Raw genomic sequence first — 23,627 nt, forward strand, 5'->3', positions numbered from 1 at the left:
ATTAGAGGTATCATTCCATATCATCTCGCAGATCCAAGCCTAATGGTATTGATTGTCCGCGCTGTCGAGGAAGTACTCGAGTCGTGCGAACCATCACAAATCAAGTTCCCCATCGAAATTCCGCGAATTGAGAGGGAGAATGAATGCACCGTGTTCTTGGTTTATGAACTCGGCGCCGAGTCCCCACTGCCCAGTTTGAATACATAGGATACAGAGAAGATACGTATCCTTTACTGCAGTACGACTGTCATGATCGGAGTAACCCCGGTGGGACCTTCTCGAGTGGTTTTTTCTTTCTTCCACCCTTCCACCCTGAAACTTCAAATGCCAGTCGTGAACACTCACAACACATAAGTGAGTACATATCAGATTTGTAGTCATGGATATTGTGGCAATATTCCATCATATATCACGAGAATTCGAAGTTTCCTTACATAAAAAAGTTGGAGGTATTTCCTGAACCTCGAGCACTTATTAGTATACACTAAATACAACTGCACTGCCCACCAGAACTGATGCACGCAATCCCTTTCAGCCCATGATGGTAACTATTCACAGATCATTTTACAGCATGTTGACATCTAATTCATTTCCACGTAACGGGTACAGTAGATAGAATATGTGTGGCGTACTTCCTACGGCAGTGAGCGAAATATAAAACATACCATACTTGGATGTGCCACGCCTTAACAGAGAAGGGGGGGATTTGCGTGCCCGAGGGAGAAGGAGCGGCAAGAAACTTGAGGGTGCGTATGTCGTCCACTGATTGAGTTACATATATGTAGTTACATGGGGCTTCTTACGGCTTGCTCACAATCCTCTCGCTTCCTTGATAGTCTTCGCCAACCTCGTCAGTGCTTCTTCAACACCCTCCGGCGTCAATAAACTAAACGATGCCCTAACATACGCACTCTTGCCCCCGTTCGGAAGAAAGACCGTACCAGGGAGCGCAAGTACACCATTCTCGAAGGCCTTTGTGCGGATGATGGCGTTGGAGTCCTCGTCTGGGACGATGAGCCTGAACCTAGAGGTATTAAGAAAGGAGCGATAACTTTGTAAACGACAGGTTACGGGAAAAGAGAAAGCCCTTACCAATAGAACATTCCAGCCTGAGGGGCAACCCACTCACATAACCCCTTGAGGTGCCTGTTCATCGCAGCTTCGAACACGTCCCGTTTCTGCCCGTAAAACGCAGAGACACCCCTCGTATGGGTGAAGAAACCGTCGTAGTCCCACTGTTTGAGCAGCCCGAGAGTGAGGACTTGAGTGAGCGAAGAAGATTGTAGGTTTGAGGTCATCGTCTGTGTAATTTGTTTAATTCCAAGCTGATTAGATCAATCATGATATAGTCACGTACATAGGCGTCGATCGCAGAGACCAGCTTCTCCGGACCCGTTGCGAATCCAACTCTGAGTCCAGAAGACAAAATTTTGCTCAAACTGTCGAAGCGTAAGACGCGTCCTACTTCCGGCTCTTCGAGTTCTAGCGCAAAATACGATGGGACTCGTTCAGCGGTACCGTAATAGAGGTAATAATACGGATCATCTGAGGAAGCGTATGGACTGTGAGCGAGGAGAAGGTACACATATAGCGGTGATATACCTTCAATGATGATGAAATTATGTTCCCGAGCGAGTTTGAGGACCTCTTTGCGACGTGCGAGAGAAGCGGTCATTCCTGTCGGATTACATCCATACTAGTCACGACTGCTCAGAACCACTGGAAGTAGAATGTAAGCTCTGAGCCTACCGGCACTGTGTAAAGGACCTTGGGCTTGGGCTTCCCTTGTGGCCAGGCCTCCAAAATCTGGCGCAGGGAATCTGATGAAATACCCTCTGCGTCTGTCTCGACCTCAAAAATCTCGCATTTGATATTGGTGAACATGGGTATAACACCAGCATACATTGGACGTTCTGCGAGTACCGGGTCACCTGGATTTACGATTGAGTTGACAGCCTGTCGTTGAATGGAAATCGAGATAATCAAAAAAACGGGTAACGATGGTCATCTTTGTCCTAACACTCACTTTGTAAATCAGGTCCTGCGATCCAGAGCCAACACTGATTTTACAACCTTCCGCGCTCGCTCTCCTTCCATGCATCTTCTCCTGTAAACCCTCGAGCCATCTCAACAATTCCGGTAACCCTGCAGTGTCCGCGTACTGCAAACCAATGGCCAAATCTTCTGGTGTGATAGTGACGTGAACATCAGTTTCTCGTGGACCACCAGCTGGACCCAGTAGAGCTGGATCTAAAGATGGCGCCCGCGCAGTAAAGGAAAAGGAAGTGAACGGGAACGTCGATGCATTAGGTTTGCCTGCAAGAAGAGAAATGATTCCTGGCTGTTTCTCGAGCGGATAGAGCGATCGAACTGGAAAAACATGCACGATAAGTTGGTCATTCGGCAAGACATAAGAAAAACCTGGACAGACTAGCACTTGGGCTTCTTCTCAGCGATTGGTCTGAGAGAAACTGGGTATAGAAACTTGTTGGAAGAGCAGTGGTTGACTGAAGCAAAACGATGAGTTGTAAATATGTCGCCTCGTTCAGGATATGCTTACAACAGGCATGTCCAAGAGCTACAGTGAAGGAGCAAGAAAATTTCCATCCTCTGAGTCTCTGTGAAGATTTGTACGGCTCTCCGTTGTCGGGGTTGGGGTCCGTCTTGCCCGCGCGCTTGTTGTAAAGTCCATGGACTTTCACGTCCATCATGGAACCGGCGGCATCCCACTGAACACACGGCAGGGATTCTACCAGCGCCTTGCCGTGTCAACCGGATGATCCGGCAGCGTCCAAATCTCGGCACCGCTCGATGGAAGCTGAATGAAATTTCTCATGGATTTCTCATGGATTGCGCGACCACAAGCCATCCCGCACAAGAAACTGATACCCACTGAAAATAAGTAATATATCTCAATCGTTGCAGGCACCATTCCAAATGACAATCTACCATACTCCGCCGATAGGAGCTTCTAAGTCCTCGCTGTTTCCTCAAAGTAAATGCATGGATGGGTAACTGGCCAGGGAGTATATTTACCCATACAAAACGTTGTGATACAAGGAACTGGTGGATTAACAAGAATATAGAAGTTATAAAGACCTACCTGGTTATACAGCCGTGCCTTAGTATAGGACGCAGAGTGCTGTGGTCAGATTTAAGCGTGCCGGCCTTTGCCTGTGTCAGGCGGCCCGGTGATGTAGGCGTTTCTTCTTCTGCATCACGAGGTCATATTGGCCTTCAAGTTCAATCTATCATCTTGACAGCCGGTGGTCGATTGGCTTAAGTGCATAACATGGCGGTCCGCAAGTCGTTTGATACCTTCTATTCCCAAAGGTAATCATCTATCCTCGCCTCCTGACGAGATCATGCTGATCTGTCACCCCCAGGTTCCAATCCAATCATTCATAGCAGCCTTCAAGCTCAGGGGAGAGGCTTTTTTGAGGCATGGAAAGTCACAAGGCCATCGTTTGAGATGACATGGGATTCGAGGTGGGATTCGAGAATTTCCGTTGTCAAAAAGTAGCTCAGGATATATAAGCCCATCTCATGGACCATGCATGGCAGGTACCCCAGCCTCGACTTGTTCTGCATCGTTGAATTACGAATGTTGACGATTCCCTTTTTTCTCACCCTAGTTATCCTTGTGCAACAACTGGTTCGGGGTGCAGGAATTCATGATTGTCGTGACTCGGACTTCCCGCCAGTGGTGTTCGTTAAACTCCGTGTTGAGGGTGCCAGCAAGACCATCTTCGAAGGTTGCGTGCCTACCTTTGGCCATTCTATCACGACTGCTTCTGGTGGAAAGCATCGCTGCGACGGTACCAACAACGACGTCAATCCCAAACCAGGACCTACATGTGGCACTGCATTAAATGACGCAAGCAAGATCCACAGATTCGATTTTGACGGGTGCGTTTGACTTGGACTATATCGCTCCTGTTCTGTTTCGACACTAAAGCAGTTGAAAAACAGTACATTTGATACCCAATTTGACGACTACTTCATAACGTCCATTGGAGGAGATAGCCAGACCGCTTCTCAGTTTTGGGTATAGCCCAATTCATATCTGCCCGCTTCAATTTCATTACTGAAAAACTACCTAGGGTTTAATTTTTAATTACCGGTTGGCTACAACGGGAGCGTGCCAAACACAAGTTTCCAAAGGCGACGAAGTCCTCTGGGCCTTCGATGCCTTCAACGTGAATATAATGCACTTCCTCAAACTGGAAGCGCCCTCTATTGTGAAAGCCGGGTCGACTGTTTCACTGACTGTAACTGACGGAAAGAACGGGGTTCCTGTGCAGGGTGCTACTGTAACGAGGAGCGATGGTTCAACTGGCACAGTAGTCGGCACCAGCAATGAGAATGGTACCGTTCCCATTCACTTCCCCGATTCCGGGGTTTTCTCGTTCAAAGCTAGTAAAGACGACTCGATTCGTTCAAATAGTGCTACCATCTTCGTGATCCCTTCCATCGTTGATACTTAATGTTCCGCTCGGTTTTCACGATACCTAAAAAGCGTCCTTTATCACTTTGGTTTATGTATGTAGCCTATGTATCTCATCAAATCCCGTGTTATATGGTTCATTCAGCGGCAGTCCTCAGGTGGAAATTAAAGAGACATTCGATGTTCCCAGAATTCCGACTCTTGTATTGCCCGCCGATAAGAGCTCCAAGTTCCTCCCCTCAAAGTAAATGCACGGATTGTGAAACTTGGAAGCAGCTCTGACCGAGCGGAAAGACAGTATCTTTTCCGCCTGTGTCAGGCGCTCCGGTCCGGTTATGCCGTACTTTCCCTCTGACAACGTCTCCATCTCAAAATCTTGTACACTGTACATGATAGATAACGTGAAGGCGAGCAGGTCGGTGGTCGATTGGCTGAAGCACATAACCAGTGGTGGTCTTCAAGTCGTTCGATACCTTCTGTTTCCAAAGGTGATCATCTATGCTCGCGTCCTGACGAGATTAGGCTGATCCGTCATTCCAGACGGGATTTGAACCATTTCCGTTGTCAAACAGTAGCAGCGTCTATGTTGTGGCACCACATCAGCAACTTACCCAATTTAGTGGTGAGCTTTCTCGGCTTTTAAGGGCTTTTCGGGGCTTTTCAGCCGGTTTGACCAGCTCGCAAGTTCAGCAGTCCACCAGCTTGTCTGTACATCGCAGCTATACTCCATAAAATAGATTTAAAACAACTTGTCTAAAGTCTAAAATATGTTATTTGCTCACCAAGGACCCCCAGCAGCGGAGGTTATCTCAAAAATGTATGTTGACCAGAAAATCTTGGCGGACGGACCCGAGCAAAATGGAGCTGGTCGGGAATCAGACATGACTGGTGGCTGGCGACTTGTTGGCTTGTACAAGCCCCAAAAAGCCGTAAAAAGTCCCCACCACCAAATTGGTAAGTTCCTGATGCAGGAAAGTCACAAGGCTATCGTTTGAGAGGACACGGGATTCAAGACATTCCTGTTGTCAAACAGTACTAGCCAGTGCTCACGTCTGTTGTTCGGTACATCCCCTTCGGATCCAATTTGTACACTTACTACGATTTCGCCCCTCAGACTCCGACGACTCCCCATATTCCAGCACAGACCGTTATCGCCCATTACTAGCAGTCGAGCAAAAGTCAAAGTCCTTTCAGCGCAAATCCTGGACATAGTCACCACACGGAGTGGACTGTTATCTTCAATGATGGCTACACAACCAAAAAGTAAGTCCATAAGCCCATATCACGGATGGTAGCTGGCTGGTACTATCCTAGCCCGACTTGTTCTGCATCGTCAAATTACTAATGTTGACGATTCCTTTTTTTTTTGCTCTAGCTACCTTTGCGCAACAATCGGTTTGGGGTGCAGGATTCCAGGATTTTAGTGGCTCCGACTCCCCAGTGGTGTTTGTAAAACTCCGTATTGAAGGTGCGAACAAGACCATCTTCGAAGGTTGCGTGCCCACCTTTGGCCATTCTATCACGACTGCTTCTGGTGGAAAGCATCACTGCGACGGCACCAATAACCACACCCCTGTCAAACTAGGACCTACATGCACCACCGCATTGAACGACGCAAGTAAAATCCATAGATTCGATTTTGACGCGTGCGTTCTGACCCAATCTATGATGCTCTGTTCTATTTAGACGCTAAAGTGATTGAAAAACAGTACTTTTTCCCCCGACTATGACGACTATTTCATAACGTCCATTGGAGGAGATAAGGGGACCACTACTCAGGCTTGGGTATAGCCCAATTCATGCCTATTTGCTCGCGTCAACACCACTGAAAAATCACCTAGAGTCTTATTCTTAATTACCAACAGACTACCAAGGGAGGGTGCCAAACAAAAGTTTCCAAAGGCGATGAAATCCTTTGGGCCTTCGATGCTTACCATAAAACGCACTTCCTCAAGCTGGAAGCACCCTCTATCGTGAAAGCCGGGACGACTATTTTACTGACTGTAACTGATGGAAAGAACAAGGATGTTTGTGTGCAGGGTGCCACTGTAACGAGGAGCGATGGTTCAACTGGCACGGTAGTCGGCACCAGCGACAAGAACGGTACCGTTTCCGTTCACTTCCCCGATTCAGGGGTTTTCTCGTTCAAAGCTAGTAAAGACGACTCGATTCGTTCAAATAGTGCTATCATCTTTGTTACTGATGCTTAATGCTCAGCTTTCACGATAACTAAAAAGATTCCTTTATTACTTTGGTATATGTAGATATGTATCCAATAAAATCATATATGGTTCGTCCAGTACGAGGGCAGCCGGGCCCGGGGAGACACGATGAAATAGACATTCCTACGATTCAAGATAATAGATGGGCGCGCAAGCGGCGATGACTGGCACCGATATTATGAGGATGTTGCAACAAGCATCGTGTTCGAAGCCCTTACTCCTTCAGAAATCTAACTAGTCCTAGCCGGTCCAAGTATATACAATAACCATATGACTATCCCTGAATTCCTTCGAGGCTTTCACCGAATCATTGTAAGCCTTGTGCAATTCCTCCCCTTACCCCTTCTTCGTTCTCTCCATCACGAAACGTCTGAGACTGCAATCAGACAGATGGTCCAAGAACAGTCGGTGATTCTTGGGAATATACTTCTGCATCCTCGCCATGAAAGATGAAGAACGAACATCCTTCAGGCCAAGGAAAGCATCCAAAGCGTGTATCAACGAACTCTGCGCTGCGCTAGCCCCAGATAACTCCTTCGTTATCTCAGATTCCATCAAATCGCGATACTCCTCAACCCCCCAAAGGTCCACCACCTCCGCCGCTCGTGCGAGGAATCTTCGCCTCTAAAAAAAGGATATCGTTGTAATACTACTCAGGATCGCAAGTTGGTCGGATTCCAAGCAAGATTTCTCTTGGGATCGACAATGCCAAGAGAGAATTGCTGAGAGACTTCGTTGCTTGAGTAATGACGTTAACGTCGTTAACGAATAACTCATCCATCGTGGAGCGCATGATATCAAGCGCTCACCGCAGACTCTATTCACGAGTTTGGGTGACGAAGTAGTCTTTTATCTTACCTCGGCAAGGATGGAGCTTCGTGGAGTCGCGGAAGGATCTCGATCAGCGGTCTAGTTGAACCTGAAGAAAATGAAGTATTTGTAGGAGTGGCCTCGAGTGGTAGTGGATGTTTTCGAATAATAGGGGAGACGTGCAATGGTGTAACGAGTCTTGAACGTCGACTTGATCTGCACCGTCGAATTGAGAAAGTTGACGGTCCCGTTTTGGTTATTCTTGCGAAACAGCTGGTTTGGGTTGCAGGGAACCCGCTCCGGGATCGTTCTGACATCTCGCCAGTAGAGTTTTTTTAAAGGTTTCGTACCCATTCCGTGGTAGAATTCATCGCTGCTGCAATGGTACCAAGTTGCTTCGTTCACGTTCGATTACAGAATGGGAAACCACCGTGACTTAGGTCGCAAGCTTGCCGTTAAGCATTTTTCTCGAAAGACATGAGTAATTTGAAGCCAAAGGAGATAAGAGATACATTAGGACCAGAATATTTTCAAAGTATGGTAAAGCCTGTGGATGCTGTTGTGTTAGATTAGGATTCGCATTTGGTAACGAGGTGGATGTCTTACCCTTCGTCCGGTTCGTAGCAGAAATAATGGTTTTAATTTCGCGTATTACGCTTATACACTCTTCTTTCCTCATCGAACTTGAAAAGCGGGACGTATGGTGCAGGATATCCCTACAGTTCCTTTCGTGTCGTTGGAGGTCATACTTTGTAACAAAACCGCGCTGGCATCCTTTGCAGGGAAAGGGACGAACGCCCAGATGTGAGTGGATATGATCTAGGACAATCAAGATTAGACGGGACAGCAAGATGGAGATAGTGTAATTGCTTACACTTCAGATTGTGGTCGGCGGTGAATAGGGCATCGCAGATATGACACACATGAGGCGTTGGTCGGCCAAGAGCCCTTCGAGATATTGCTGTCACCACTACAGCGGGGCTTACCGCCACGCGCGTAAGGCCGGCGTCGTTATTGACTGGATCGGGGTCATTGATGGTGTCCCAGATTCTCGTTGTCGTGTTTTCGGATCCCGAGGCGTTTGCGATCTTGGGAGGGGGGCAGTCTATAGAGGAAGAAATCGTGTTAAGTGTACGTTCTCGTTCTCTCCGACTTTCCCAACCGCGATCACAAGCGCGGCATCTTGCGAACAAATCTCTTTCTCTGCCACGACTGTCTCTTTCCCTTTCTCTGTCGCACTCTCTACCTGGATCACTTGGAGGTGGAATGTATTCATCAGCATGAAGGAATGGTGGCCGCTCTGCGTTATTCGAAGGGCCACAAGGTTTCGATGGTTTCGTGGATGGCGGAGGGAGCCTGGGGAAGGTTGCCCGAGACATAGATGATGGAACGTCACATGTGGACAGTGGGGGGTAATTTAGAAATGGGATTAGGGAAATATGTCTGGTATGGGATGAGATGAGAGAGTAATTACCTGGACGTGCGTGCTTGAATCTTTTCCGATCCCTTTGAACAAAGGGATCATCTACATCTAGTTCTCGTTCTCGCTTTCGAACTCTCTCGCAATCACGGGGAATGGGTTCATCACCATGCAAGAATGGTGGCTGTTCTGCATTACTCCATATCTGCGTAAAGGCGGGGTCATTCCACTCGGAAGCCGGCTTCAACCGACGATCCGCGTTCATTTCATGTATGCGAGCCAGAACATCCACCATGGTGGGTCGAAAGGATGGCCCTTCGCGCCAGCACTCCACCATTATATCCCACATTGAATCCCGCAACTTCGCACAATTCTCAGGACGCAAAGGACGTCGTTTCTCGACGTAGATGGCAAGAACAATTGCTGCCTCTGCCAGATCATAGAAGGGTATCCGACCCGTAAAAATCTATCCCACAGTTGAGAAGAGTAGAATACAAGTGGATGGTATTACTTACTTCATAACACACGCAAGCAAAAGCATAGACGTCACTTTCCCTTGAAGGACGCAATTTGGTTCAGGCTTCAATAACTCGGGCGAAAGCCACCGTGTTGTTCCCTTTGAACGACTTGTCTCTGAAAGTAACAGTTGGGTGGTAGACACGCGCGACAGTCCGAAATCTCCAATGCACGCTCGTTGATCAGGAGTAATCAATATGTTGACCTGTAACCAAAAGTAAGGAGCATTCAAGGCTAGAAAGTGGCCGCGTATGCTTACTCCTTTGAGGTCACCATGGACAATTTTCTCTGCATGCAAGTATGAGAGACCACAGGCAACATCATATGCCTGAATGTCATGGTGTTGGAACAAGTTGTGTGGGATTGAAAGAATTTGAACATACCAGTGAATCATGATCAACTACATCTGGAGAAGTATTCTTCAAGAACCGGACAAGATCCCCTTGCTCCATCCAAGGCGACACCAAGCACAGCTGTTTCTGGTCGACGTCCAGATAGTAGATTCCAATGAAGGGCAAGAGGTTTTGATGGTTCAGCTGACGCCAGATGATTGCTTCTTGCATGTAATCCTTGAAAGAAGCTATAAGTGTGTTGGCTGACTGGAGTCACGACAACATACCTTGAGAATCTGCTTCACATCGGACGTCTCGAATGCCCTTAACACTTTCAAACACACAAGTTGCTGCCCAATCCTCCCTTTCCAGACATCGCCGAATGCACCTCCTCCAACGGGAGAACTCCCCTGTTTCTCTACACCCCGAATCGTAAGGCATTGTGGGTGTAGACCAGATTTTCTAGAGAGACGGATCATTAAGTTGAATATGCAGGATCGTAAATCCGTTGAAATATTTGGATATTCAGTAAGCTGTCGAAAGGGTCAGAAATCAGTCTGTTATGTTCGATTGGAGTCATTTACTAGTTGGAATAGGTCGAGCCATTCTTGAGCAATGTCACCCCGAGTTGCAAGGAGTTCCTGTCGTCGCTGTTGGTCGTCAATTATCTCTTGAATAAGCTCTAGCGCTACGCCGTATTCGAGCAAGCTGGTAGGTTTTCGTGGTACACGCATAAAAAGCTGTTATCGTGAGATTGACGGGCATCGCCAAAATAGAATCTGTATCTGCCATCGTTACTGACAGTGGGAAGCATCGGAAGCAGATGAAAGTGGCCTTTTGTCAGAACGCGACATTACGAAAACCTGAAGAGAGGATATTTCAGAAGAGTTCGAGAAAGCCTTTCGAAAGCCTTGTCGTCGATACTGATGCTAGGTTTCCCATACTCTTCATGTAATACTCCCGTTCGTGTCCTATTTCAAGTCAACGTAGTGCTATTCATCGGAACATTACACGTTCGTCAACTAGAGGTTGTCCTTCCTCCTCAGCTTTCGGTTGCAACTTGCAAGTCGTGTATGGAGTCGGATTGAGATGCAACTCTATCCAACGACATCAGCAACTTACACAATTTACTGGTGAACTTTCTTGGCTTTTCTCAGCTTTTCTCGGCTTTTCGGCTGGTTTGACCAGCCCACCAGTTCACAAGTCCACCAGCTTGTCTGTACCTCCCAACTATCCCCCCCCAAATAGGACCCAAATAGCTTCATTTAAATTGCTGAACATGATTTCTGCACTCCAAGAACCCCCAACATTGGAGGCTGTCTCATAAAAACACGTTTACCGGAAAACTTTGGCAGATGGACCCGAGTAAATCTGAGCTTGTCGGAAATCGGACATAACTTGTGGCTGGTGACTTGTTGACTTGTACAAGCCCTAAAAAGCCCTAAAAAGTTCCCACCAGTAAATTGTCAAGTTGCTGATGGATGGGGTAGGCAATCGCGCTTCCAGTGCTTGGGATCGATGTTTGCCAGTTCGTTCAGATAGCAGTATTACCGCCGGCCCTCGACTCCGATAATTTTCGTTCTGCTTTCACAATACCTAATGAAATAGGTCCTTTATTACCTTCGCATATTTACATATTCAATAACATCTCGGAGGAAGACTCAAGAGTATTGTAATTAAATTACTATATGGTTTGTCCAAATATGAATGCAGCCATCGGGAGACGGAATCATGAGGACGTTGCAACAAGTATGGTCTTCGAAGTCTGGTCCCTCACTCCCTTCAGGAATTGAACCACGTCTGTGCCGCCTGTGCCCTTGAGAGACCTCTTCTTCAATTTCATCGTCTCTCCAGGATCCTGCAGCCGGTTTCGAGCTCTCCTAGCCGGTCCAAGAATATACAACGTAGCAATAACCATATGGCCATCCCTGAATTCCTTCAAGGCTTTGACTGAATCATTGTAAGCCTTAAGTAATTCCTCTCCTTCCCTTTTCTTCGTTCTCTCCATCACGAAACGCCTGAGACTGCAATCAGACAAATGGTCTAAGAAAAGCCGGTGATTCTTGGGAATATATTTCTGCATCCTCGCCATGAAAGATGAAGAACGAACATACTTCACGCCAAGAAAAGCATCCAAAGCGTATATCAGCGAACTCTGCGCCGCGCTAGCCCCAGATAACTCCTTCGTCACCTCAGATTCCATCAAATCGGGATACTCCTCGATACCTTCGAAGATCCACCTCCGCTGCTCGTGCGAGGAATCTTCGCCTCTGAAAAAGGGCCGAACGTCGTTGTAATACCGCTCAGGATCGCACGTTGGTCGGATACCTAGCAAGATCTTCTTAAGATCGACAATGACAAGAGCGAATCGCTCAAGTAATTTGGTAACTCGAATAACGGCGATAATGTCGTTAACAAATAACTCGTCCATTGTTGAGCGCATGATATCAAGTGCCTCGACTCCACGGAGCTCAATCTTGGCCGAGGTAAGATAAAAGGCTTCTTCATCATCCAAACCCGTGAGTAGAGTCTGCGAGCGGATGTTTTCGGCTAGGAGAGATGCACAAGGGCTTAACGGGGCCTGAACGGTATTTGTCGGTTTCACGGCTGTGCAAGAAACGGTGCACAAGCAACCGGAAGAGAGATCCTCGCTTCGAAGAGACCTGTGTGTTCCAGTTGTAAAGGACCGTGTCAGAATATGTCACTACCGGTGGCATAACTAAATATCGTGAAACTTGGAGCAATGGAATAGACAGAGCTTTCGGTATGAGAATGGGAACATCGGGAGGAAGGGTGTGAACGTAAAATGACAGAAGGAACGTCAGAACTAGATGCGCCCGACGAGAGAGTGCTGGGTTGTCGTCTCCGAAAAGGCCACCGCTCGGGAGGAGCGGCATCTGCTAACAAGGTCAATCGGCGGCTCAGATAAGAATGACATGAAAGAGAAAACCTTACATCGCGTAGTCGAGATCGCCATTGCTCTGATTGTCTTCTCTCCTCCTCAGGTAAATCAGCCTTATCCCCAGGTGCAAGCCTCTGCGTAACCGCCTCATCTAAGAGGACCTCCCAAACTTCTCAATCGCTAGGAAGTCGTTGGAGAGGGTTCCCAGGTGGCATGAACCCCATAGTAGGATCCACATCGAAGGCTGTCTGGAAAGGAGTGGTCTTTGACAGATCCTCGTACATTGTCACTTTGGACTGAGGATTAGATGACAAAGGGTTGCGACGAGGAAACAAATTATCTTGCTGCACGCGCGACCAATCTGCTTCTTATACTCCCAGCTGTGCTGAGTCCTAGGGATGCGATACGACCGCATATTTCACGGTTGGCTTAGTATGGGCGCCTGTGATTTACTTTTCGAACGTCCATACGGTGTTGGCAACATCAGGTACTTCGGGATAGATGCACCAGAAAGAGACTAGTTGAGAGATAAAGGTGTGTTCCAGTCAGGGTGAAGCCGCAATCCACGCAAATCGGTGACTTGGGGCCGGGGCGGTGGGTATCTGAGGGTAAAGGAGACGGTAGGATTTTGGTTTTCAAATGGGGAAAAAACACATTGAAGTAACCTGTACAGACCCATATACGGTGTCACCTTCAAGTATACGGGAGAGAAAGGGACTCGTCAACTGTACGGGGTATGATTATGGTTTGTAGCCATAGTACCGACTGGGGTACTGCTGCCGACACGAATTATACCTTTGCTGTTCCACTGTGGATAAGCACGGCTGAAACATCGATACAATTATCCAACATGGTGATGCTGGGAGCCGGAAAATTAAAGCCAATTGGCCGAATGATTTCTCATTTTGATACCACACCGGTCGCATTTCTGCTCTGAGAACCGAGGACAGACGAGAACACATCAGAACATAATTCGGGGAACTTTAAAGGTCGTTTAGACGCACAAGAAACATGACAATCCACAGGAGAAGCAAAGAATGGCCATTATAATTCCACAAGGGCCCATTCAAGATTGTTGAGATTGAGGATGTATACGTCTATCCTGAGCGGGTGATGAGGAGATTCCAGATGGCAGAGCATTGTGCCCGACTTCGATATGAGGAGGCGCCGGCTGCGATGGTTGTTTGGAGTCCATGGTTTTCATCGTGGTGGCTTATAGATGACGGACTTTGGTTATGTTGGAGTGAGGATGGAGTATTTGAGTCAAAAGAAGGAGAAGGGCACTCCAAACTGAGACCTGCATGACTAATTCTAATTCCGCACAACTTCGTACGAATATGAACGCAGTTCTTGCCTTAGGCAGTTCACGTTCAGGAGATAGAGGGACCGGAAGTGATGATAATTGGTTCGAGGGACACGGGAAACGCTCCGCAGCATGTATTCATTGAGACGATCTGTCCCAACGATCGCAAAATTCATTTGATATGAATAATTGCACCCTGATTCTCACTTTCACCTGTCCCTGTTCCAAGTCGTAGCAAGTTTGACCGTGCCCTGGAGATCCATCGAGGTTCGGCGCTTGTTTGAAACGAACAACCCTCTTGGCCGGCAGCCTTTGCCAGAATCCATCATCAAAGTGTAGGGTAGATCATGATTCGGTTCTATAGTGGGGTATGGTGAATGATCCGTGAGGAAGTCACCTCCAATCGACTGTAGTTTGATTCTCCCTGCAAGGAAACATTAGCGGGGCGTCGTCTATTGAACGAAAGACGTACGCATCGTTTCTCGAGGTCTTTCTTCTGGAAGATGGAAAAGATTTTTGCCTCTACCGCAACAGCAGCAGCAGTCTCGGCCCGTTTTCGTTCACCCAGATTGAAGCGGCGGTTCTAACCATTAGACGAGCTGTGTGTGGTAGGTGGCGTTGACGAACGTGTTGGTTGTCCAGCATAGTCATAAAAGGAAGCCGCGATTGCATTTGAAGTGTCCGAAAGCAAGTACTTGCGTCTTCTGCGTCCTAGTAGTTCTCTGTGACCTCGCGAAGCGGTAACCTTGATATCCCCCGCGCACGGACGAAGTTCCACTGATGAGACGTCTTCTTAGCAAGCTCGTTGTTGAGCGATATTGAGAACAAAATAAAGTATCGTACCTTACTGACATCGACGTCGATTAGCAGTCACTATCTCGTGCACTCATTACATCTCGCAGGTGTTGAATTCTTCCTTACGATTCCTCGAGAGGTAAGTCAACACGGTCAAATGATTAATATGTGGTCGTGGTGTCCTAGGAAAAAGTGGAAGGAATGTTAGTTATGTTTCGAGAACGAGGGGTGAGTAAAGTATCAAGATATAGTAAAATGGCGGTTAGGGATGAAGGAAAGGCAGCATCCAAAGCGACAACGAATCAAGGAAGGCCACCCACGAATAGACCTATACTGGCTACGTGGTCACCATGACCACCCCTCTTCCTCGAGATATGACACGAAATGATATGGGTAATGAAGCTAATGAAGCTTCATGCACATGGTCTGTATCGAGAAAGAAAATGAGAAGCTTGTGAGACGCGTGGGAGTTATGCAAGAGAAATTATGTCGAGAGCTATAAGCGCTAAAGCGGATTGTTGACCACCATCCTCTGTCGTCATCTCATCCTTCTCATACTGCTCAACCATCTACTGCTATGCCACCGAAGAAATTAGTGGGCTCAACACCATCGGCCGTCGCGAATAGTAAACCTCGACGTTCATCTCGTCTAGCAAATCTTTCCTCCAAACCCCTATCTGCTCGGCTATCGACCAATAAACCACGTAGCCGCACTATGAATGAAGCAGGACTCGGAGATGGACCTGGGCAGTCCAGTCAACCTCCACAGAAGAAGAGAAAGCCATCAGGTCAGCGGAAACCACGTTCTCCTTCCACCAGTAGGCGAGATGTCTCCCCCACTACTCAGATCGAAGGCCCTTCTGCTCTCCCCAATCATACACAGCTCGAAACTTCAGCACGCGCTCTCTCAGTTCACGACGAAGACAGCCAGTATAACGCGGCGAAAGTTGAGGAGGCACGTGAGGCTCTCTTGAGGGATTACCCTTACGCGCGTACAGTTGAACTGGAAGAAATGCTAGAGGCGTACTTTCCGAAGAGAGAGGATTTAGATCTTGATTCGCTGTGTAAAAAATTGCAGAAAAACGGCGTGATAACGAAAAACAAGTGGAAATCACCTATGGTCCCAGCTTCCCCCAAGAAAGTATCATCGCATAAAGAGATCGTCTTCCGGTTCCTGGATCGGTTGTATACTGCGCTCCAGCAAGCTTGGAAAGAACTCCGTACTGCGAACTCCTCCCTACCCAAGCTCACGACTGAGCTCCTCATCAAAGGGAAAGGGTCACAGGAGGCGGTCAGACATAACCATTCCAAACCCGATGGTGCCTTTGCGTTTGGCGGCAAAATCTGTTCGGCAGCAGAGTCAAAGGGAGTAGAGTCAAGTTGGAGTTGGATGAATATCGTATGCCCGATGGGATTTAAGAAGAACGATGACGATGAAGATAAGCTGGACGTGGGTCTTGACCTCTATTCTCGATATAATTGACTCATGTTCATATTCGCCCTTGTGATGTTCGTAGGATTATCAAAAGGTTGTGTGGGGAATGCACGAGGTTATGCATAATGATCCCAGACGTCGGTTTGTCTTTGGGTTAACAATCGCAAACACGACGATCCGCCTCTGGTTTCAGAACCGCACGACTCTGGTGGCTTCGCACCCCTTCCATTTGCATACGGTGTGTAATTTTCTTTTCCTGGATTCTCTTAATTGACACTCCCATTCTGCCAGGACTGGAGGAAACTTGTGCATATTCTTATCGCTCTCGGGACTGCTGACCGCAAAGCTCTTGGTTACGATGATACCATGGTGCTGCGAGGTTGCGATGAGGACGGGGAGGACATCTTCGACATCTCTGTCTTCGAACAAGGGGAAAATGATACTTATGCATCAGAGCCCAGGATCACGACTTATCGGACTGTGGAACGCATTAAGGACTATACGGCCGACGTACTGACCGGACGTGCAACTCGCGTCTGGAAGGTCAGAAAAGTCGTGAACGGTCAGATGGACGGTCCGGAACTCGTGTTGAAAGACACTTGGATTAACGATGACCGGAAGCCGGAACACGTTATTCTAGGACAGATTCGGAAGGAACTCGAAGAGAAAGGTGACCCTCGCATCCGGCACTTTTTGACCTGCGATACAGCGGGGTGGGTTCCTGTCACCAAAGCCGATCCTGGTATTCAGGATCACACATATCGTGTTCATTGTCGCCAAGTTGTGTTCAATTGCAATCCAGCGACCGACGTTATCCCTCTCCTTCCTTTCCTAGCGCCCCGTCTGCAAAAGATGAGCAGTGTTACTACCGATCAACGTATTCATTACCGCATCGTCTTCTCAGAGGTTGGCAAACCTCTGAAAGCCCAAGGGACTTTTGATCGGATGTTTTTTGCCTTGCAAGGAGGTCTCTGTGGTATGTTTCTGTGATACTGTCGTAATCATGTCTGATTTCTCACTCTATTCTAGGTTGTGGAGCCATACATGATACTGGACACATTCATCGGGATGTCAGTGCCAACAATATCCTCCTTGTGATGCGAGATGCCTCCTCCGCACCTTGCAGGTGCCCAGGTCCATCTCTGGACGGTGTCCCAGAAACAGGGAAGATACTTGTCCCAGTTATCATGGACTTGGAACATTCTGTGAATGTTAATGACAACAAAGCAAGCCACCATGTCCGGACAGTAAGAATCTAGTGTGCATCTTATGACACTGACTGATATGATTTATAAGGGCACTTGGGACTCTATGGCTTCAGAAGTTCAGTCCAGGTACTGGCGTTTCTTGCCAAGCAAGTATAAACTTGCTGAATACCCCACACGTTGGTGCCAACATGCTCTCCATGATCTTGAGCCCTTCTTGTGGATTGCAGTTCGGATCCTATTCAAGTACCTAGTTCCTGGTGTTTCCCTTGTTTCGTCCAGGTCCTATGCTTCTTCCTCTTCCTACTCTTTAATCTTCCCTCCTATCCAGGAGCTTCCGCGACAGTTGAACCCGATTATGATTGATTATGCCATATTGGGTTGCCTACCTGAACCTTATCACGTATTCAGATCGCCTATGATGGGGTGGGCTCGATTTCTCATTGAAAGTTATGAGAAAGCATACGAGCACTCGCATCCTTCCATGGTAATCTCGGAAATCGGGAGAACTAGTCCAGAGGTTGTGCAAGGATGCTCCGATTTCCTAAGTCTTCTGCGCAATGAAGTCAAGGCCAATCCAGCTCTTCAAGGGGAGCTCGAAGATGTTACGAACCGTGTGTCTTACTATTACCATTAGATTACTTGTATCACGTAACCTATAGAAAGAAAAAAAGATGTTATGAAGAGACTGGCAATCTAAATTTGCAATTCTTTCCCCCCAATCTATTTAACCCCCCTACACTGCTAATCTTTTCTGACTCGTCATTGAGGAGAGACTCGGGATCAGGCGAGAATCGAGATAGAAATGGGGACAAGTTCAGTGGACGTCCTAGTTCTCCCGCACTGCTCCCGAAGTGGGCCGGGAGTTTCCCTTACACCGCCAAAGCTGGCCCATATCGTACAAATAAGTGCTTTTTTATAGTGTCAGAATAATGTCATGATATGTCACGGAGATCGGCCCCATCTACTCAATATATAGTCGGATCATATATGAGTGATATAGGGCCTGCGATATCGTCACCATATAATCCATTATATGGTGAAGATATCTTGAATTGCTGTCTACAATACTGTCATTGACCCTGAAGTCGGAAAAACCGGGAATTCGGAAATTTGTACTGTAGCCAAAAATGGACCGATTTTTTTAGACTTTTTAGTATCAGAAATTAAGGAGAAATGTACGATACCTATCCAGAACACTCCTCACAAGGGGGGATGAACTCCTTACTGACTTGTGATGGTTGCACGACGACGGGTCAAATATCGGGCCGAAAATTTAAGCGTGAGAAAATTTTTTAATCAGGAATGCCGCCACTGTGGCACAAGTTCCCGATCAATTCCCTTCATTCTTGGTTAGTTATGATCACTGGATATTTCTCTTGCCCTCACATACCCATAGATACAAATATGACTGACCTATAAGTGCCCAAGGCCATGATTCTGCAGAGCACTCCGATTTTTTCAGTCATTTTGACCCTAGGTTGTGGCAATTACTCCAGGTACAGCATGGCATGCTGAGGGCCAGGCTCTTGGCACTGTCAATTACATCCATTGGGCTACCCAAATCTTTGGTCCTTGAATTTTTGCAATTTTTTTTGGGTGTACAGGGTGTATGCTTGCAAATATCCGAGATTTTTGTGTTTTACACCCATAAACTGTACAAGAAGACTAGCAAACACCTCTGGCAGGGATCAGATGATTCCTGAATTTTTACTTCTAGTCCAAGCAATGAATTAGGATTGATTCTGGCACCTCCAGCACCCTCTGTTCATGGGAAAAACAACCTAAATGAGGAAAAACTGATAAATTTAGGGTTTTTTCCCCACAAGTACAGCCTCTGTACATGACATGTGTAGTAGAAGCATCTGAAATGAATATATATTCATGAGAAAAGTCCCAGGACCTGATGGAACCATTATACTGTCTCTAAGTAGACCTGCGTGGGAAAGACTTCCAATTTCCCCCCAACTACACTATGCCTCGTAAGAAAGGGCAGAGGAAAAAAGCAAAAACTACTACCAGTACTTCCGCAACCCCAGATTCTTCACCACATACAACCCCACCCCATTCTCCTACTCCATCTGAGTCCCCCTCTCCAGATTCTCTTCCTAAACCTTCTGATCCAGCTGTTGATCAGCTTGAGGTTGGATACCTTCTTCTGTTACTTGAAACCGCGGAAGCAACTCCAGAAGACAGAATTCAATATGCACTTGCAGCTTTAGACCGGTCCAAGCAGGAAGCAGTGGCTGAGGCAGAGAGACTGAAGCAGGCAGTACGTAAATCTAAACTGAGTGTTAATGCTGCGTGAGTCCTGCTTGCAATCTCTGTGTCCAAAGCTCATTAGTACTCTAGATCAAAGCGGTTTGGTGTTCCCTCTTCCACACTTTATGACCGAGTCAGTGGAAAACACAAGAACCGACAAGAAGCTCATACTCAGGAGATGATTCTCAACCGCGAGCAGGAGTCCATATTGGTAGAGTGGCTGAAGGTGTTGGGTCGCCGTGGGGTTGGTCTGAGACCCTCTCTCATTAACAAGAAAGCTTCCAGCATTGCAGGAAAGGAAGTTGGGACAAATTTCTACAGGCGATTTCTGGCACAGCATTTGGATTTGGTTGCCAGACAGACCACCATGCTGGAGGCATGTCGGGCACAGGCTCTCAACCCTACCCTTGTTGGTGAGTTCTATGATCTCTTGGAGGAAGTCATAGATGTAGGAGATGGGTTGAAGATTCATCCGGGTATGATTGCTAACATGGATGAGAAGGGGGTCAATGTTGCAGATGTTGGGGCACAGAAGGTTATTGTTGATCGTGATCAGAAAACAGCATTCACAACATTGAACGCAAGTCGGGAGTGGATAACTATTATTGAGACGGTGTTTGCGGATGGTTCCAGTATGAAGCCTACAGTTATCTTTAAAGGTGCTCGGACAAATGCAGAATGGTCCCGAGATAATCCTGGTGGTGCAAGGTGGGTCTTCAGTCCATTTATTAATTCTGTACATTGTGCTGCACTCAACTATCCCACTATAGTGTAGCTTCATCTCCCAATGGCTGGACAGATCGGGAACTTGGATACACCTGGCTGAAGAAAGATTTCATTCCGGAGGTCCGCCGTCGGAGGAAGGACTTTGGGCTCCACTCAAAGTATCCTGCACTTCTTATTCTTGATGGCCATAACAGCCACTGCTCCTACGAGTTCTGCAATGCGGCAGAGAAAAATAATATTCATATTCTCTGTCTTCCATCCCATACTACACATGCTCTGCAGCCATGTGATGTTTGTGTCTTTTCACCTCTTGCTCGTGCATGGAAGCAGATTGTCATGGAATCGGCAGATCAGCAGATCACCATCTCAAAAGCAAACTTTCTCTCTCATTATCACAAAGCCAGGGAACGTGCAATGAAGGGAACCACCATTACCTCTGCATTCCAAAAGACCGGAATTCACCCTTTTAACCGCAACATCATCCCTACTACAGCCTACGCACCTGCACAGAATACTACTACTCAATCATCCCAGCCTATTCCTGCACGACTTCCTTTTGGTCTAGTTCCAGTCGCAGCCCCCATCCCTCTCACTGTCACATCTGCCCCAACTGACAGCCCAAACATTTCTGCCACCAGCGGACGCACATCAGTCACAGCCACTAGCGACAATCTACTTGAGTCCCTTCGGATTCAGAAATTCGAACTTGCTCTTCCCGATCCCCCCTGACAATGAGGCACCACCAGAGGAGCTCTGGGAATATATCGACCTTCTTGTTCAGACTGCCAAGCATGCCAGCACTGAGCTTGATTGTTCATATGCTCATATGGTACTGATGGATGAGGAGAATGCTAGATTACGGGAGGTTGCACAGAGGAAGGGTAAGACAAAGAAGAAAACCTATGCACAGGGGCGTGCTCGACATCTTACTGATGCACAGGCCTTAGAGGAGTTGGCGAAGGAGGATTGGCGGCTCAAGGCCAAAAATCTACTGAAGGAAGTTAAAGTTGCACACAAGGCTTTCCAACACCGTCTGAAAACTCGACAGCAAGAATTGGAAAAGTTGATCGGAGAGGCCAGTGGGGATCATGGCAAACGGCGAGGTCAAGCTCGGGGTAGAGCTAGAGGTGCTGGTGCTGGTCGGAGTCGAGGTAAAGGGCGTGGCAGAGCAAAGGGCGGCAAAGGAAAGGGTCGTCAAGTTGATGTGGTATCAGAATCATCTTCAGGTGAAAATTTTGACTTCTCTGCACTATCTCCACCCCCCCCAGCCATCTCAACCCCGACCTTGCCCCCGTCGAATTAACAAAGGGACCAGTCCTGCCGAAACTTCAGCAGCTGCCTCTCACACCACTCCACCCCTTTCTGCCAAGAGCAACAGCGATGACAATGATGATGAATATGAGATTGGGAATGTCTCTATTGCAGATATATTGACCCAGGAGCTCAGGGACAATGGTTATGACAGCAGCAGGGAATTAGTTGATATGCCTATGGAAGATGACAGAGAGACCAGTGAGAATGACAGTGAGGAGGTGGAAATTGGTGTCAAGAAGATTGAGAAACATCGTCGTGTTGAGGACAAGCTGCAATTTTGGGTCTGGTGGGATGATGGAGATAAGACTTGGGAGCCATTTGAGAATGTTGATGAGCTGGAGGCATTAGACCAGTATCTGAAGCGGAAAAGTGTATCCTTTGTGACTGAATTAGCTTAAATAATATTCGCCTTTATCTACGCTTCATTCTGAGCCCCCTATTGTGTATTTTGGTTGGGAACTCGAGGAGATATCGACACTTTTTCAACGAGCGCGATTGTGTGACGACAGCGACGTCGCTTAAATCGGCAATTTCCGACTTCGCCGTGGGGCCACGTTTTCGACACCCCCTCATTAAAAAATTCATATCTCAATAACCTCACACCCTCCCCACACAAAAATTGGTAGGCACATACCTCAAAAGGTGTTTTATGCAACTGTAATTTATTTACAGGTTCTGGTACGTACTTCTTTAGTTATACTAATATTTCTCCTTAGATTGCCGACTTCCGGGTCAATGACAGTACTAGCAGATGCTTTGAAAACTGGCTTGCTTGCAAAGGGGGAACGTGGAGAGCTCGTCGCTCGAACTCTTCTGACCGTCGCACACGACGAGGCTGCCAAGCACGATCCAAGCACGACATTTGAGCTGGAGTTCCATCGGCCAATCCAACTAGCACACTTTTTGGAGAAGTTTCTCGCACCCGATGTCTGGGAATCGGTCCGCCACGCCAAACCAGTTCACGCGTTCGATGATGCTCTCGAACTCGAAGCCGCCTTTGCTGAGAGCTGGATTAATTTCTCCCATTGGGTACAGCTTGGTAGCCACGAAATGTTCAGTTGGGAATGTGCGACTGAACTGCTCAAGCGAGGGGCAGCGATGCAAACGTACGATAACCAGCAGAACCAGGACCTTGGAATGGCCCTTCACAACGGGAATCTTGACTCGGCGATTGATATAGACCGCACAGGCCTCTGTCAGGTTCAGGTGAAGAATTCCGTGAAGTCTGAAAGGGTAGCACCGAATCCAGAGGCGGCTGGAAAGTGTCCCAACACTTGTCCAATCTTGTCAATAGTCATGCAGCTCGGGGTGGGCGAGGAGTACCACGGCCCGCTAGTCGAGATTAATACGACGTCAATACAAACCGACACTCCTGCTGGCAATACACGCTCTAGCACAAGCTCCGACCCAACAGACATAAACCGACGTCATTATTCTATCGTCCTCTATGGCTGTACGGCGGCCACGTACTCCTGCGTTGGTGGTCACGCGGCAACATATGCGACTCTCCTTCGAACTCCAGCACTGTTCCACAACTACTCCAGAGACAAGTACCCAGACCTTCTCGCTGCAGCTCACGAATTGTCGCCCAACATGAACAAAGAGGTCATGTTCTGGACAAACTGATGGATGTTGACATCATTGCAATTGCTTTGAACAGGGACTTGCCTTGTGCTGAAGAGATGGACAACGTAAAGGGCGTGCTCGTGCTGACGTCGTGGGTATGTAAGGCAGATCCCTGGTAGCACGAGGATGTCCACTCGATGTTCCTACTATGGCTGGTTTTTTTGAAAGCCAGTTTATTTTGTTCCCATTTTTTTCAATAGCCCGCCGGTACAGTGTGAGTCGCAATAGATGTTAGTATGTACTATACAACGTGAATGAATGTATGAATGTATCACCCTCGAACAAGTAGGACTGAGCCCTGTATGGTTGAAC

At 47.5% G+C, this 23,627-nt stretch overlaps 10 protein-coding genes across 12 annotated transcripts; 4 read left to right on the forward strand and 6 right to left on the reverse strand.

The window, feature by feature from the left end:
• Positions 1-700: 700 nt before the first annotated feature.
• On the reverse strand, positions 701-2,621 carry E1B28_010878 (uncharacterized protein). Its single transcript, XM_043155862.1, has 8 exons — positions 2,561-2,621; positions 2,432-2,507; positions 2,027-2,370; positions 1,750-1,956; positions 1,603-1,696; positions 1,358-1,545; positions 1,093-1,301; positions 701-1,024 (listed from the first exon to the last, which is right to left on the reverse strand). The coding sequence occupies exons 1-8, from the start codon at positions 2,567-2,569 to the stop codon at positions 811-813; spliced, it is 1,341 nt and encodes a 446-aa protein (XP_043005644.1). The 5' UTR covers positions 2,570-2,621; the 3' UTR covers positions 701-810.
• A 620-nt stretch (positions 2,622-3,241) lies between these two features.
• Positions 3,242-4,594, forward strand: E1B28_010879 (uncharacterized protein). 3 transcript variants are annotated; one of them, XM_043155863.1, is made up of 6 exons: positions 3,242-3,333; positions 3,387-3,489; positions 3,539-3,564; positions 3,636-3,909; positions 3,973-4,048; positions 4,104-4,594. In XM_043155863.1, the coding sequence occupies exons 2-6, from the start codon at positions 3,473-3,475 to the stop codon at positions 4,485-4,487; spliced, it is 777 nt and encodes a 258-aa protein (XP_043005645.1). In that variant the 5' UTR covers positions 3,242-3,333; positions 3,387-3,472; the 3' UTR covers positions 4,488-4,594. The 3 variants fall into 3 exon arrangements, with proteins under 3 accessions (XP_043005645.1, XP_043005647.1, XP_043005646.1); XM_043155865.1 differs by having other exon boundaries at positions 3,539-3,909; positions 4,104-4,586; XM_043155864.1 differs by having other exon boundaries at positions 3,387-3,909; positions 4,104-4,586.
• Positions 4,595-5,373: 779 nt separating this feature from the next.
• Positions 5,374-6,748, forward strand: E1B28_010880 (uncharacterized protein). The gene is made up of 5 exons (XM_043155866.1): positions 5,374-5,509; positions 5,562-5,710; positions 5,823-6,093; positions 6,157-6,232; positions 6,289-6,748. Exons 2-5 carry the CDS (start codon positions 5,689-5,691, stop codon positions 6,655-6,657), a joined length of 738 nt encoding a protein of 245 aa, XP_043005648.1. The 5' UTR covers positions 5,374-5,509; positions 5,562-5,688; the 3' UTR covers positions 6,658-6,748.
• A 1,836-nt stretch (positions 6,749-8,584) lies between these two features.
• E1B28_010881 (uncharacterized protein) lies at positions 8,585-9,194 on the reverse strand (the record flags this gene model as incomplete). The annotated part of the gene is made up of 2 exons (XM_043155867.1): positions 8,585-8,835; positions 8,954-9,194. The coding sequence occupies 2 exons, from the start codon at positions 9,192-9,194 to the stop codon at positions 8,585-8,587; spliced, it is 492 nt and encodes a 163-aa protein (XP_043005649.1).
• A 41-nt stretch (positions 9,195-9,235) lies between these two features.
• Positions 9,236-10,481, reverse strand: E1B28_010882 (uncharacterized protein; the record flags this gene model as incomplete). The annotated part of the gene is made up of 6 exons (XM_043155868.1): positions 9,236-9,365; positions 9,415-9,620; positions 9,675-9,743; positions 9,799-9,984; positions 10,035-10,280; positions 10,332-10,481. 6 exons carry the CDS (start codon positions 10,479-10,481, stop codon positions 9,236-9,238), a joined length of 987 nt encoding a protein of 328 aa, XP_043005650.1.
• A 995-nt stretch (positions 10,482-11,476) lies between these two features.
• E1B28_010883 (uncharacterized protein) lies at positions 11,477-12,178 on the reverse strand (the record flags this gene model as incomplete). Its single annotated transcript, XM_043155869.1, has 1 exon — positions 11,477-12,178. The coding sequence occupies one exon, from the start codon at positions 12,176-12,178 to the stop codon at positions 11,477-11,479; it is 702 nt and encodes a 233-aa protein (XP_043005651.1).
• Positions 12,179-12,254: 76 nt separating this feature from the next.
• E1B28_010884 (uncharacterized protein) lies at positions 12,255-12,644 on the reverse strand (the record flags this gene model as incomplete). The annotated part of the gene is made up of 1 exon (XM_043155870.1): positions 12,255-12,644. The coding sequence occupies one exon, from the start codon at positions 12,642-12,644 to the stop codon at positions 12,255-12,257; it is 390 nt and encodes a 129-aa protein (XP_043005652.1).
• A 1,517-nt stretch (positions 12,645-14,161) lies between these two features.
• On the reverse strand, positions 14,162-14,428 carry E1B28_010885 (uncharacterized protein; the record flags this gene model as incomplete). Its single annotated transcript, XM_043155871.1, has 2 exons — positions 14,162-14,376; positions 14,425-14,428. 2 exons carry the CDS (start codon positions 14,426-14,428, stop codon positions 14,162-14,164), a joined length of 219 nt encoding a protein of 72 aa, XP_043005653.1.
• Positions 14,429-15,263: 835 nt separating this feature from the next.
• E1B28_010886 (uncharacterized protein) lies at positions 15,264-18,102 on the forward strand. The gene is made up of 5 exons (XM_043155872.1): positions 15,264-16,197; positions 16,265-16,420; positions 16,474-17,158; positions 17,212-17,429; positions 17,479-18,102. The coding sequence occupies exons 1-5, from the start codon at positions 15,325-15,327 to the stop codon at positions 18,022-18,024; spliced, it is 2,478 nt and encodes an 825-aa protein (XP_043005654.1). The 5' UTR covers positions 15,264-15,324; the 3' UTR covers positions 18,025-18,102.
• A 4,322-nt stretch (positions 18,103-22,424) lies between these two features.
• On the forward strand, positions 22,425-23,315 carry E1B28_010887 (uncharacterized protein; the record flags this gene model as incomplete). The annotated part of the gene is made up of 1 exon (XM_043155873.1): positions 22,425-23,315. The coding sequence occupies one exon, from the start codon at positions 22,425-22,427 to the stop codon at positions 23,313-23,315; it is 891 nt and encodes a 296-aa protein (XP_043005655.1).
• Positions 23,316-23,627: the final 312 nt, after the last annotated feature.

This window comes from Marasmius oreades, chromosome 7 (assembly GCF_018924745.1).
Source record: "Marasmius oreades isolate 03SP1 chromosome 7, whole genome shotgun sequence".
Lineage (NCBI taxonomy): Eukaryota > Fungi > Basidiomycota > Agaricomycetes > Agaricales > Marasmiaceae > Marasmius > Marasmius oreades.

Excerpts from the sequence above, each read along its gene's own strand:
- E1B28_010878 (XM_043155862.1), bottom strand. Across the intron at positions 1,546-1,602 it reads TAATTTCATCATCATTGAAG|ATGATCCGTATTATTACCTC; the intron begins GTATATCACCGC and ends ACGCTTCCTCAG. Across the intron at positions 1,025-1,092 it reads CAGGCTGGAATGTTCTATTG|GTTCAGGCTCATCGTCCCAG; the intron begins GTAAGGGCTTTC and ends TAATACCTCTAG.
- E1B28_010879 (XM_043155865.1), top strand. Across the intron at positions 3,910-3,972 it reads CACAGATTCGATTTTGACGG|TACATTTGATACCCAATTTG; the intron begins GTGCGTTTGACT and ends GTTGAAAAACAG. Across the intron at positions 4,049-4,103 it reads AGACCGCTTCTCAGTTTTGG|GGTTTAATTTTTAATTACCG; the intron begins GTATAGCCCAAT and ends AAAACTACCTAG.
- E1B28_010880 (XM_043155866.1), top strand. The coding sequence starts at position 5,689 with ATGATGGCTACACAACCAAAAA. Across the intron at positions 5,711-5,822 it reads GATGGCTACACAACCAAAAA|CTACCTTTGCGCAACAATCG; the intron begins GTAAGTCCATAA and ends TTTTTGCTCTAG. Across the intron at positions 6,233-6,288 it reads GGACCACTACTCAGGCTTGG|AGTCTTATTCTTAATTACCA; the intron begins GTATAGCCCAAT and ends AAAATCACCTAG.
- E1B28_010886 (XM_043155872.1), top strand. The coding sequence starts at position 15,325 with ATGCCACCGAAGAAATTAGTGGGCTCAACACCATCGGCCGTCGCGAAT. Across the intron at positions 16,421-16,473 it reads ACCCCTTCCATTTGCATACG|GACTGGAGGAAACTTGTGCA; the intron begins GTGTGTAATTTT and ends CCATTCTGCCAG. Across the intron at positions 17,159-17,211 it reads CTTGCAAGGAGGTCTCTGTG|GTTGTGGAGCCATACATGAT; the intron begins GTATGTTTCTGT and ends ACTCTATTCTAG.